This window comes from Mesoplodon mirus (assembly GCF_964341445.2).
Source record: "Mesoplodon mirus genome assembly, chromosome: X".
Taxonomy (NCBI): Eukaryota; Metazoa; Chordata; class Mammalia; order Artiodactyla; family Ziphiidae; genus Mesoplodon; species Mesoplodon mirus.
Genome location: NC_138981.1, coordinates 103,630,774 through 103,644,251, shown reverse-complemented (window position 1 = coordinate 103,644,251; position 13,478 = coordinate 103,630,774). Strand labels below are relative to the sequence as shown.

The following is a 13,478-nucleotide window of genomic DNA, read 5'->3' as shown; positions in this document are numbered from 1 at the left end:
GTTATTTAAGAAAATATAGTGGAGATAATTTGCAGTCATAAGTTCTTTTCCAGTTCTAGAATTCATTTTTGTATTCCTTTGGAGAACATACCACCATGTATTTGTAATGAATTGTTTAATGTCTTTCTTCCCTGCTAGACTGAGAGCTCCTTGAAGGCAGGGGGCTAATTTTGTTCACCACTATATCTCCAGAATTTAGGGTAATGCTACCAGAACAGTAATTGCCTAACATCTATTTGTTCATTGTTTCAGTGCTTCTTGAAACCTTCAGTCTACTTAAACTGGGTCATTGCCAATACTCCAATGTACGTGTCTTTAGGAACTCAGGCCTGAGTAAATCACCACTCAAAGTTATTTAGATGGAAACTGGTGACAGTACATTTTAAAAATTTGTAAGACTTCGTGCTTTTTAGCAAAAAACCCTTTCTGCCACAAAAATGAATTTTAAAGGACAGATCACATGTTTAGCGGAAAGAGAGCTCTACACTTATAATTAGAGCTGAATTCTAGTCCCACCTCTGCCATTAATTACTGTGTGGCCTTTAGAAAGTTCCTTATCCTTTCTGGTCCTGGTTCCTCATCTGTTGCTCTAACATTCATTAATTCCACAAATATGTACTGTCCCCTGCGTGCGGCACTAGGTGAAGTGCTAGTGATACAGGGGTGAGTAATATAACAGCTAACAGTTAACGAATGCTTACTGCATGCTTGGTCTTTTGCTAATGGAGTCAAAGGCACTATCTCATTTAATCTTCCATGATAGCACTACCGTGATACTTTCTATACTTTACAAAGGAGGGAACTGAGGCATAGCGAGCGGTGAAGACAGGATTGGAAACCGGACAGTGGGGCTTCAGATGCCGTTCCAATAACCTTAGTGATCTTTGCCCTCATAATTCAACGACTATTGGCCTGCATTTAATCCCAGCCCAGTACTGGGTGGAGCGCCCTCTTGTCAATGGGAGGGTGCAGTGCCTCAGGTGCTTGTCAGAGAAACCACTGAGAGACCTGACACGATCTCAGTCAGGTGAAACACCCTACCTCGCTCTCGCAGTTTCCACAACCGGAAAATGAAGCGGTGGGACGTGTCAGCCGGTCGTACGCACGCACGCCTCTCTGGGCGTCCCATTGGGTACGGGTGAGCGTGCGGGTCACGCCAGCAGGACGCGCTTCTCTGAACTCGGCACGGGGCGGGGAGAAAGGGCGCGCTGCGTGCGTGCGGGCCCTTCCGACGTCGGCGCGGGCGGGCGGCTCCGCCTGGCCTAGGGCTCCTTTGTCCCGCCCCGCTGCCCGCGCCATTGTGGCGTCTACTTCCGGGCCCTCACCACCTTTAGCGAAACCAACGAGAAGAAACCGCCTGCATCTAGAGCAGCCCGACCAGGAACGTAACCGAGTGGCGCGCGAACGTGAGAGGAAAGCCGTGCGCGGCTGCGCTTTCCCGCCCCTGAGCCGCTCTAGACGCGGGTGAGTGCTGGGGCATCGGCCCGCACCTGGAGCTGCCCGCGGAGCAGCCCCGGGAGCGGCCTGACCCCGCCCCTCTCCGGGGAAGGCTTGGGCCCTGGCCCATTCCCAGCGTACTCCACGCGGTGTGTCTGGGCAGGTGCAGTGTGAGGAGCAGTGAGGGGGGTAGATAGAGCGCCGGCTTCCTAGAGGCGCTCCCTCGGCCCCTCCTTGGGGTGTTGAGATGACCATGTTCTCTCCCTCACTTTTGTTCTCCATTTCATCCTCCTCCCTTTTCCATACTCCACCCCAACCGCCTTCATCTAAAAGGATTCATTTCAAAAACCACTCTGGTCATTTCTGCCTCGCTTGTGCTCGTGTGCGGTTTTAAGTTTCCCTTGCCTCTGCACCAAATATCCTATCATGTGCACCTCTAGATGCTACTCCTTAGAAAAATTTGTGCAGATGACTCATAAGTAGTATCCCCATCAGGAAGAATTCTGACATACATATACCATTATCAATCTAAGAGACACTAGTAAATTATTATATAATGGCCAGACATATTGAAAATTGTGTAATATGAAATGCCAAAATCCTATATAAAATAATTCATTTTGGAGTGCATCTGACAATTCTAAAACAAGCAGAGCTTGTTTCCTGTGAATTTTCTTTTCCTTATTAGAGCTGTGTTTGCTGACCAAGTTCTGTGAGTGACACAGGAAAGCTGTCCTGCCTCTTTCCCACCTGACTCCCCACCCCTCCTTAGGAATTACATCTGTCAGGTTGTTCCACACGTTGTCCTTCTAAGGTAATGGAGGTCAAAGTCCATTTCCTCTAGAAGAAAACCAAGGGATGGTTTCCTTGTAGCAGTACGGTGATGCTGGATGCAAAATATCAATTATGGTTAACTGATCCTACATGTTTTTCCATTTGTAGGAAAACAAGGTTATGCAGTAACTTTTTATTAAATTCTCAATAATATGGGTTGAAGCACTGTTGAGATCTTTATTCTGTAATAGAAAAACCATTAAACTGATGCCAGGATATCTGATTTCTAGTTCAGTTCTATTGCTGACTGTGACTTTGGGTCAGTTACCTAACCTCTGTGGACCCTCTGTTTCCCTATCTGTAAAATGAGAAAAGTGACATTAGATAGCTTCTAAGGCCACTTTCAACTTTAAGAAACAAAGGGAAAATCTAAGTAGCTCAGTAGAACATTCCTTGTGGAGATAGAAGGGAGATTGGGAAAATCTCAACAGTTGTATTTAATGTTGGGTTTCTTTTAATTTCTAACTGAAATAAAAGTGTAGACTTCTCCCTTTTTACTTCCCCAAAGAATAAGAAAATGCCTTTGGAGGAAATAAAAATGTTCATTAATAGTCCCCAGATATGCCTATATTGACTCAGTTCTCATCCAAATAATTTAGCTATTTTCATTATGGGCTTTTATTATTATACATCAGTTAGTTGACATACTGTACTGGAAACCATTTAGTCTTAGGAACAAAAGGGTAAATATTAACATATATGGTATCAATTCCAAGATGTACTCAAAACACTTAAGGACAGCAGCCATCAGTTAAATAAAGCACTAGGTTGAGAACAGAGGCCAGCACAGACACCATTGGTGATTTACCAATTGTAGGTGGTTTTATCTCTTCAATTTAAGGTTTTGTTGTAAAAGTCCATTTATATCCGCAGAGGTATTTAAGTAATAAAATGCAAGCTTGTGAAATGAAATTCCTTTAAAGAGAATGGTGGACAGACAACCTCTGTAATATCAGTTTCTGGGGTTAGTGTTTTGGTTTAGTACTTGGTTAATTAAATCCCTATAGATGAAGTGCAAAAATAGCCTCCCAGAAAATTCTATGGCAGCAAGGTGTTGCTGCAAAGTTCCACTTTGTACCGAACAGTAATCAGTTATCATTGGAAGCAAAAAATTCTTAAGACTCTCTTGTGCTACTTGCATTGACTCGATTTCAAGCTTGGGAGCCTTTTTTTTTAACATTAAGAGCAAAATGTAAGTATAGGGGGAATATCAAATCAAATCACTAGACTCCTTTTCTATTAAGTATCCTAAGGATCTTTTTCTTCTTTATAGGAAAAATGCTTTCTGAAAGCAGTTCATTTTTGAAGGGTGTAATGCTTGGAAGCATTTTCTGTGCCTTGATCACTATGCTAGGACACATTAGGATTGGTCATGGAAATAGAATGCACCACCATGAGCATCATCACCTACAAGCTCCTAATAAAGAAGATATCTTGAAAATTTCAGAGGATGAACGCATGGAGCTCAGTAAGAGCTTTCGAGTATACTGTATCATCCTTGTCAAACCCAAAGATGTGAGTCTCTGGGCTGCAGTGAAGGAGACTTGGACCAAACACTGTGACAAAGCAGAGTTCTTCAGTTCCGAAAATGTTAAAGTGTTTGAGTCAATTAACATGGAAACAAATGACGTGTGGTTAATGATGAGAAAAGCTTACAAATACGCCTTTGATAAATATAGAGACCAATACAACTGGTTCTTCCTTGCACGCCCCACGACGTTTGCTATTATTGAAAACTTAAAGTACTTTTTGTTAAAAAAGGATCCATCACAACCTTTCTATCTAGGCCACACTATAAAATCTGGAGACCTCGAGTATGTGAGTATGGAAGGAGGAATTGTCTTAAGTGTAGAATCAATGAAAAGACTTAACAGCCTTCTAAGTATTCCTGAAAAGTGTCCTGAACAGGGAGGGATGATTTGGAAGATATCTGAAGATAAGCAGCTAGCAGTCTGCCTGAAATACGCTGGAGTATTTGCAGAAAATGCAGAAGATGCTGAAGGAAAAGATGTATTTAACACCAAGTCTGTTGGGCTTTTTATTAAAGAGGCAATGACTAATCACCCCAACCAGGTAGTAGAAGGATGTTGTTCAGATATGGCTGTTACTTTTAATGGACTGACGCCTAATCAGATGCACGTAATGATGTACGGGGTATACCGTCTTAGGGCGTTTGGGCATATTTTCAATGATGCGTTGGTTTTCCTACCTCCAAATGGTTCTGATAATGACTGAGAAGAAACGAGCATGTATATGATCACCATATAGGACATGTGGTGGTGTTATTTGTAGTTAACAACTGCATATCCAACACAGCAGTATGTTTCTGTTCTTTTTTTTTTTTTTTCTTTTTCAGTTTGGTGGCACTGGTTTATTCGCACATTGAAGTTTAGTAATACATTTTAAAATAGGGTGGGTTTTTTTCCCTTAAAACACACATGAAAATTTCAACTGTGTTGGAAAGAAATGTTTTAAGAATAATAATTTTACAAATAAAGGATATATTTATAAATATATTTATGTGATAAATTCTAAGTTATGAACATTAAAAATCTGTGTGGCACATGTTTTTGCTGATTGGTTAAAAAAGTTAACATGTCTTTTTAGCTTTCTAAGATACGCAAATGAAATCTCTAGTTGTGAATTTGTGATTAAAGTAAAACTTTTAGCTATGTGTTTCTGTTACTTCTAATGTTGGTTTATGTTCTAAGCCTTCGCAAGTGCCAATGGATTTGCTTTCTCAAAATACACAACCAAGCAATAAAGGGAATGTTCCCAACCACTGTTAAAGTGAAAGTTGAAATCTATCCCTGAGAGAAAAAGTGAAAATTAATTATAAAGGTTAATAATTTTCCTGGGAGCTAATTTAGTGGCATCCCTCAGCATAAACAATTTCAGTGTAACCCTCTCTACTTCTCTATGCAGATATTGAAGTTGGAGTGGTGACTATAAAGAATGTAATGTCATTTAACTGTATTGTTTCCCAGTTAATCAAGCTCTCAGCTGTGGCTTGGATAAAAATATATCAGTTGAGATTTATTTACTCCTGCAGAGCAAACAAGTTCTGTGGAAGTCTTCTTTGAAGAACTCCTTTCGGAAGTCTGGCAGTTTCACTTACTTGAATTGAGTCTGTCCTGGCTTTTGTTTACCTGTTCAAATTTTGAGATTTTCCCCATGTTCATGATTGCACCATATCCAACGGTTTTTGGTGTGGAGGCCTTAACCTCACCATTCACCTTGGATTACTCTGCCATTTGCCTGATTTCAGTGGCTACCCAAAAGCTTTATGGATGGTGGATACAACAGCTTCTGTGTTTATAAATGTGTGAAACACTTGGAGCTGACTTGTCCTAAAATCGGGCCTGCACATGCCATATTAAGTCAGATCCATAAGCCCCCATAGGGTGTGAAACCATGACATTTTAGAGGTTAATTTTTCTTGTAACTGGCCTCATGATGTTAATGGTCTCCCACAGCTTTTGCAAGCCAGAAAGAATTTCCTCAAGAGGGCCTCGGGCTTCAAATTATTGATCATCAGAGTAGTATGTAAAACCCTTTGTTTTAATTTATAGATTTTCCTCACTGGGGCTCTTGATTAAAATGAAAGGTTATTAGTTTTGAAAAATAATAAAACCCTTTTATCAAGCACCCAAACATGTGGTCTCAGATGTAATTACTACAAACCAAATCATATTCAGTGTGAGTGCAATGATAAACAGTATCTCACCGAGTGTGACACCCAGTTTACAAGTGTCACATTGCCCCCAACACCAGTATCTTAAAACTTTTTCTACTGTATTTATCACCTTCAATTACATTAGTGTATCAAGGTATAGTTGTAATAAATATATCAGAAAATGCATTCCATTGTTTGATTTCCTAGTGGGTACTAAAGTAACAATTGCTTTTTAAACCAAATTGATGCTCTTGATTGTATTTTTTTTTTGCTGTATGCGGGCCTCTCACTGTTGTGGCCTCTCCCATTGTGGAGCACAGGCTCCGGACGCACAGGCTCAGTGGTCATGGCTTACACTCCACGGCATGTGGGATCCTCCCGGACCAGGGCACGAACCCGTGTCCCCTGAATCGGCAGGCAGACTCTCAACCACTGCGCCACCAGGGAAACCCTTGATTGTATTTTTATACATGAGTATTCCTTTATAAAATGTTAGTTGTCTTAAATAACATGCTGTCTCCTTGAACTTATTTGTACCTAGTCTTGTAGATAAAATTGGAATCAGTAACGCAGAAAATTGTGCTACAGAAGTCATGGTTACAGATTTGATCATCATGCATTCAACAGCCAAAAACCATAACCCTAACTCCACTCGGTTATTGGGAAGAGAATCGAGAAGAATGGAGGTCTAATGGGAATTGATCATGATTGTGAATATATTTTACATATGGTTGGGTAATGCCTACTATATTGGACAACACAGGTCTAACCAGTTCTGGAAGTGTGAGGCCCACTGGCTGAGATGTGAATGAGAGAAAACTTCAAGTTTCTTCTAAAAGTTATATTTATCTTTCTGGTTTTCTTGAATGCAGTGGAAACTGCAACCTGACTTTCAGCAGGCCCCAGGCCATCTCCTTGCACAAGTTCAATCGCTAGACCTTCTTTCTCAAAACATTGGATTTGGAGCAAAATATAGATTAGACCCCTTGGCTTTTTTTTAATGTAGCTAAAAAACTGCTTGTGTATCAAATCTGATTTATAATGCCCAGATTCAGGGAACACCTATATTAGAAAAGTTATTGAAAGCACAGAGTTTAGTAATGGTGTACCACTAATTTTCCACTCGGTTAAAATATTGTGTTCCTTTTAGTGCTATCTGACTTGGATTGATGCATTCAATGCATGTCTGAGTGTTTATGTGAAGAGCCTGTTTGTAAAAGTTTAGCTTTCTTTTGGCATTCAAAGAAATTCAGGGAAGGTTTTGCCAACCTTCCCACCAAGGAGTCCCCCAAAGTCTAATGAAAAAATAATCACTCAATTCCAATATCATCAAAGATAAAATACTATAAAGTATTCAAAGGGTAATGGGGGAAATGACTTATTTAGAAAGTATGAAATGATGGTGTATGTCTGGGGTCTCTAGCATAATAGAAAGAAAAGTCCACTTTTATTAGTGTGGAATCTATATACTATACTACTCCTTGTATATATTGAGTTTAACACTATGAGCTTAACACTAGACCTGGTATTTTGTGGAAAGCAAAAAGAGCCCAAACACATGATTCATACAGTCAAATAATCATTTCATGTAAGCTTTGCACGAGCAATAAAACAAGCCATTGTTTACTATTAGAATATGGTGGTCCTCTTTGCCTTAAAAGTCCTCAATTTGATAAGTGCTATTTCTCTTAACCCACATAATTCCCATTTCTTTGGTAGTTTTCACTGATTCCATGCAAGAATGGCCACATTGGTTTTTCCATTGCTTTGGCAATTTAGTGAAAGCCCTGGCAGGAAGAGCAGGGCCTAAAAATAAGACTCAGATTTTCTATGAATGGATGGATGGATGGGAGTGAGGATGGATGCCATTAATTATGTGACAGGCTTGTGTTTGGAAAAAAGTAAGAAATGCTTCTAATGAATGACTGATAAGAGACATCCACAGAGGTACTCAAAGTGCTGAATAAATGGGGATGTTCTAACAGTCAAAACACCAACCCCATACCATCTGAGGGGAAAAGGGGAAAAGTGGTCCTAACTTGATGAAGACTTTATTTTTTAATTAATTTTTACTGGAGTATAGTTGATTACAATGTTGTGTTAGTTTCAGGTGTACAGTGAAGCGAATCACTTATACATATACATACATCCACTCTTTTTTAGATTATTTTCCCATATAGGCCATTACAGAGTATTGAGCAGAGTTCTCTGCGCTATACAGTAGGTCCTTGTTGGTTATCTATTTTATATATAGTAGTATGTATATGTCCATCCCAATCTCCCAACTTATCCCTCCCCCCCAATGGAAGACTTTAAATACTGGTACTGAGAATCTTCTTTTCCATATTTACCACTCTAAGGTATTCACCTCCAGAAGGAAGCTTCAGGGAATACTGCCTGTTCTCCATCCCAATGCCATCCAATAGAAATATAATGGGAGCTGCATGTGTAGTTTAAAATTTTCTAGTAGCCACATTAAAAAAGACAGAGGTGAAATTACTTTTAGTATTATATTTTACTTAACCCAATATATCCAAAATATTGTCATTTCAACATGTAATCAACAGAAAAAATGAGATAGTTTACATTCTTTTTTTTTATTAAGTCTTCAAAATCCAGTGTGTATTTTACAGTTACAGCACAGATCTAACCAATTCCAGAAGTGTGAGACAACACCCCACCCCGGGGCTGTCATGTGAATGGGAGAAAACTTGAAGTTTCTTCTAAAAGGCCTGTTTATTTTTTGGGTTGTCTTGAAGGCTACAGAAATTGCTTTTAGCAGGCCCCAGGCCATCTCTTTGCATGAGTTCCATCACTGGATCTTCCTTCTCAAAATTAAGTCATTGGATCCTCCTTCTCAAAATTAACTCATTAGATCTGGAGTAAAATATCGATTAGACCCCTCAGCCTTTTTCCTTAGATTATAATTGAACCAAATTGCTCCTGTCAATTTTAATATTCACTAATCCTTTTCCCGACCTATCTTTTGGATGTATTGATAGTCACAAAGCAGCTGCTAGTTCTGCCTTTGCACTTACACTCTATACCCTAATCTCCCCCACTTAACCAACCCGCCCCCTTGTATCCTTTTCTTTAAAAATCCAGGAAAGGCTTCTAAATGGTATAACCTTTAAATGGTCACAAATCACCTAGCTTGAAGGTGACAGAAAAAGTTCTGACCTCAGGACTAAATTCAATTTCAAAAGATTCTCCCAGAATACCCTGCTGATGAAGAGGGAAACGGAACATTCCTTAGAAGCACACTGCAAGCAACCCAGTCTTACTGCATTCTAATCCTACCCATATTTTCCCACTGTGGAATAGAGGCTTGACCAACTTACACTTCTCTCCAATAGCCCATAAACAAAGATGCTGATGCAACTGTGGGCCAAGATTAACATTTTATGAAATGTGATGGGAGATTTTCTGCAAAATAGGCTTTGCGGGAGGGAGGTAGGGAGGTTTAGGCAAATTCTGAGTGTATATTCTTTATACGTGAAGTATGAATGGAAGGTAGAAAAAGTCTCTTCTAAAATGTAATCTCTTTGTAAAAGAATATTTCTCTTGACTGTTTTAACACTTTACCACTCAAGTATTTTTACAAGTTCTGAATTAATTCCAAGTGTTTTATGTATTTTTTCATATTTACATACCATCTTGCCTGAAGTTCTTGCTATTTTATTCAACCGTGGTTACATTTTAGAAAAACTCCAGCTTGTTCTAAAAACTGTTTACTTGCATATCAGTGATACTTAGCTTTATTATCAATAAATTAAAAGCTTAATTTTGAAATTTTGGTGCATTTTCAGGTGGCCTCTCATCTTCCTGAAGGTTGATACTTATTTGCTAAAGGCCTTACAGATGCTGAGATACTTAGCTTTTAATGCATTTGTATAAGCACACTTATAGATTTCAGAAAAATTGTCTAGAATTATCCTACTTTTAATGGTGAGAAAAGGATGCTGTGTTTAAATTTTATTTTAATACTAAAATATTAGATTTTTTAAAATAAAAAATATATGATAATGTAAAAAAAAAAAACCAAAAAACAGGCTTTGCAATCAAGGGACACTTAGTTCAAATCCCAACTCTGCCATTTATTAGCAATGTATCTTCAGGAAAGTTATATAACCCTTCTGGAGCCTTAGCTTCCTCACTTATCAAATGAGAATTAAAATCTACCTCATGGAATAGTCATAAAGATTAAGCAAGATATATAAGTAGAGCTTGTGCATATAGTAGGTGCTCAAAGAATGTTATTTCCCTTTCCCTCTGACCCATTTGAACAAGTTTAACTAGCACTTTACGCAGTTAAATATGTATCAATCCTTTTATTAAGTATCTTTCTGGTAAAATATTAAAATATTGATGTGAATAACAGCTGGTATTGAATATTCAAAGTCACGAGGGAACTCCTTAATTAATAGTTCTAAGATAACATCTGTACAGTGAATCTGTGCCATGCAATAAAACAGCTCTTCCTCAAACAGCTTTTTAATAAAGTAAATATTTTTAAGGAGAAATTTGGAAGTTGCTTTTAAGAACATTAACTTAGAACATATTCCCCCTTCACAGTAAATTAGACATTATTGGAGCCGAAATTGCCCAAATCAGTATGGTTTCTATCTCCTCACACTTTAATCAAGATGCTTCTCTTTATATTGACAAAAACCACTGCTTAAGTGATACTCCTGCATCCCCAGTAAATGCATCTGGGCATTTGGTACTTGAGAGAGAATTGGATTTGACAACACCCAGAAGCTCATGAGGCCATGTGCCTTCTCTCAGACCTCTGCATTTGGGAGCAAGAAAGCAGAATTACTTTGTGGACTCCTTTCAAAACATTTTACAAAATATAAAATTTTTATCTTGTAAAGCACAAAATAAGTGCAGTGTAAGTTTCCAAGTTTTTACTATATTTTAGACCCTACTATTTTTTAAACAGAATAAAGCATTGCCAGTGAAAAATATCTTCCAGTCATGTGCGTTTTTGAAAGCAATTTAGGAGATAGAGATTAATTTGATGGGTTAGAGACTGCTGTTATCCCACCAAATGAAGTTGTTTCTACTCTATATTCAGATACAATTCAGGTCGAACTTTTTGCGGGATCTTAGTTCTCCAACCAGGGATCGAACCCGTGCCCCCTGCAATGGAAGCACGGAGTCCTAACCACTGGACTGCCAGGGAATTCCCAGGTTGAACTTTCTTAAATCCAAAATGCTTACACAAGCAAACTTTAGAAAGATATCAGTCACACAAAAGCATTCTTTTTCCTAATCCTGGATAAGTCAGCTCTCTAAGAAAGCTGTCCAGAGCCTACAAGGCAAAAAGGACTCTCCTCCCATCTTCACCCTGCCCAATTTAATCCAGATGTTTAAGTGAACAGTGAATTTTGGCTTTAAAAAATGAATTCTGAATGGGGCAGCATTAGAACTGATGAGAACAGTGTCCAGACTAACAAGTACATACCAAATCTTTCAGATCATGAAAAACTAAAAATTTGTTAAAACATCGGTATGAAGGGACTTCCCTGGTGGCGCAGTGGTTAAGAATCCGCCTGCCAATGCAGGGGACACAGGTTCAATTCCTGGTCTGGGAAGATCCCACATGCCACGGAGCAGCTAAGCCCGTGCGCCACAACTACTGAGCCTGCGCTCTAGAGCCCGCAAGCCACAACTACTGAGCCCGCGCACCCTAGAGCCCACGTGCCACAACTACTGAGCCCACACGCCCCAACTACTGAAGCCCCCACACTCTAGGGCCCACATGCCGCAACTACTGAGCCCGCGTCTGCAACTACTGAAGCCTGCGCACCTAGAGCCCGTGCTCCACAAGAAGAGAAGCCACTGCAATGAGAAGCCCACACACCACAGCAAAAAGTAGCCCCTGCTCGCCGCAACTAGAGAAAGCCGGCACGCAGCAACGAAGACCCAACGCGGCCAAAAATACATTTAAAAACATCGGTATGAAGAAACAGATATTTCACACCTTACAGGTAGGGAAACAAAACGAGAAGTTAAGTGCATGCTGCTTTTAAAAGTTGTTTCAAATTTAAGCTCATTCAAGGACTATTAATAGTATCAATCTAACATGCAATTTCATCACAAAATCATCTTATTGGTTTGCAAGTTTCCAAGCCTCAGGGTGTCATCATACATCAGCAGAGGACAATCCCAGCATTTGGGGACAAAGAAAGTGTTCCTTTTTTTACTAGAAGTTGGTAAGAATGAAAATGGATTGCCCAACCTCAAAAGTCTCCCCAGTATGGCCTTCCCTGAGACAAAAAAGTAACTGAATTTGATTTGTTTTCAAGGCATATGTTTGGAGAAATGGCACCTTCTCTAAGTGCTTAAATGATTTGTTTCTTAAAACACAGTCTTTTGCTCACATGCTTGTGAAAATCAGAAGAAATTACATATTTCATCATAGGAGATTAAAAGAAAGTTAAAAGAAAGTTAATAGTTTCTTTGACAACCAAGTATTGTAATAAAAATTTAAAAGTAAAAGTTTGTATATTTTATATTTAGGGCTTCCCCCCCTACGATAGACTTTTGAGAACATTTACAATGAACTTGAAGGTAGTGAAGTAAATCATTATGCCTTAGAAGTCCTCTATATTCACATATTGGCTAAAATTGAAGTATTTTAAAATTGGGGAATGGAACGAGTGATTGATATGAAAATCATGATTTGTTTTACTTTTAAAATGGGATTTAAAAAATGTATAATATAGGGACTTCCCTGGTGGTCCAGTGTTAAAGAATTCACCTTCTAATGCAGAGGACACGGGTTCAATCCCTGGTCGCGGAACTAAGATTCCACATGCCGTGGGGCAACTAATCCTGCACACCACAACTACTGAGCTCGCGCACTACAAACTACAGAGCCCATGTGCCCTGGAGGCTGCATGCCACAACTAGAGAGAGAAAAAACCCGCTTGCCACAACTAGAGAGAAGCCCATGCGCCACAACAAAAGATCCCGCGTGCCTCAAAGAAGATCCTGCATGCTGCAGCTAAGACCCGACACAGCCAAAAAAACCCCACAAAACTATAAGATAATCCATTTAATTGTCCAATTCTAATAGTAAAGCATGTCATTCTCTGTAACAACTAGGGTTTTAAGCAGAAATTATTTCGCTAATTGATCTTTTATTCCTCAAAATGTTCAGGGATAAAATTTGGTGTTCTTTAATTTTTCACTCCAAGAGGCAAATATTAATAGTACTAATTAGTTTGGATGTTTTTATCTATTTTTCCTCCTCATGACCTGTTCTAATGAACATGATATTATTAGGAGAAATTCCAGTAAATCATCTCCCATATCTCTTTCCATATATAAATTATATTCTCCAAGAGGCCAGCCTCCTAAACCAACCAACCAACCAACCAATCAACTAGCCTAATAGTCTCAACATAGATTTTAAAACTGGTTCTCAATCCCATTCATTCACTCCTGTTCTGATGGAGTTGTAGTCCTTTACAAGTACTTAACTAGTTTTAATACAATATTAAATAAATTAGGGTTAGAA

General features: G+C 39.1%; 1 protein-coding gene across 1 annotated transcript; it reads left to right on the top strand.

Annotated features, from left to right (window-relative positions):
* The first annotated feature begins 1,303 nt into the window (after positions 1 to 1,303).
* C1GALT1C1 (C1GALT1 specific chaperone 1) lies at positions 1,304 to 9,920 on the top strand. Its single transcript, XM_082610085.1, has 2 exons — positions 1,304 to 1,464; positions 3,545 to 9,920. The coding sequence occupies exon 2, from the start codon at positions 3,550 to 3,552 to the stop codon at positions 4,504 to 4,506; it is 957 nt and encodes a 318-aa protein (XP_082466211.1). The 5' UTR covers positions 1,304 to 1,464; positions 3,545 to 3,549; the 3' UTR covers positions 4,507 to 9,920.
* The last annotated feature ends 3,558 nt before the right edge of the window (positions 9,921 to 13,478 follow it).

Coding starts and splice junctions, on each gene's coding strand:
- C1GALT1C1 (XM_082610085.1), top strand. CDS start 3,550: ATGCTTTCTGAAAGCAGTTCATTTTTGAAGGGTGTAATGCTTGGAAGC.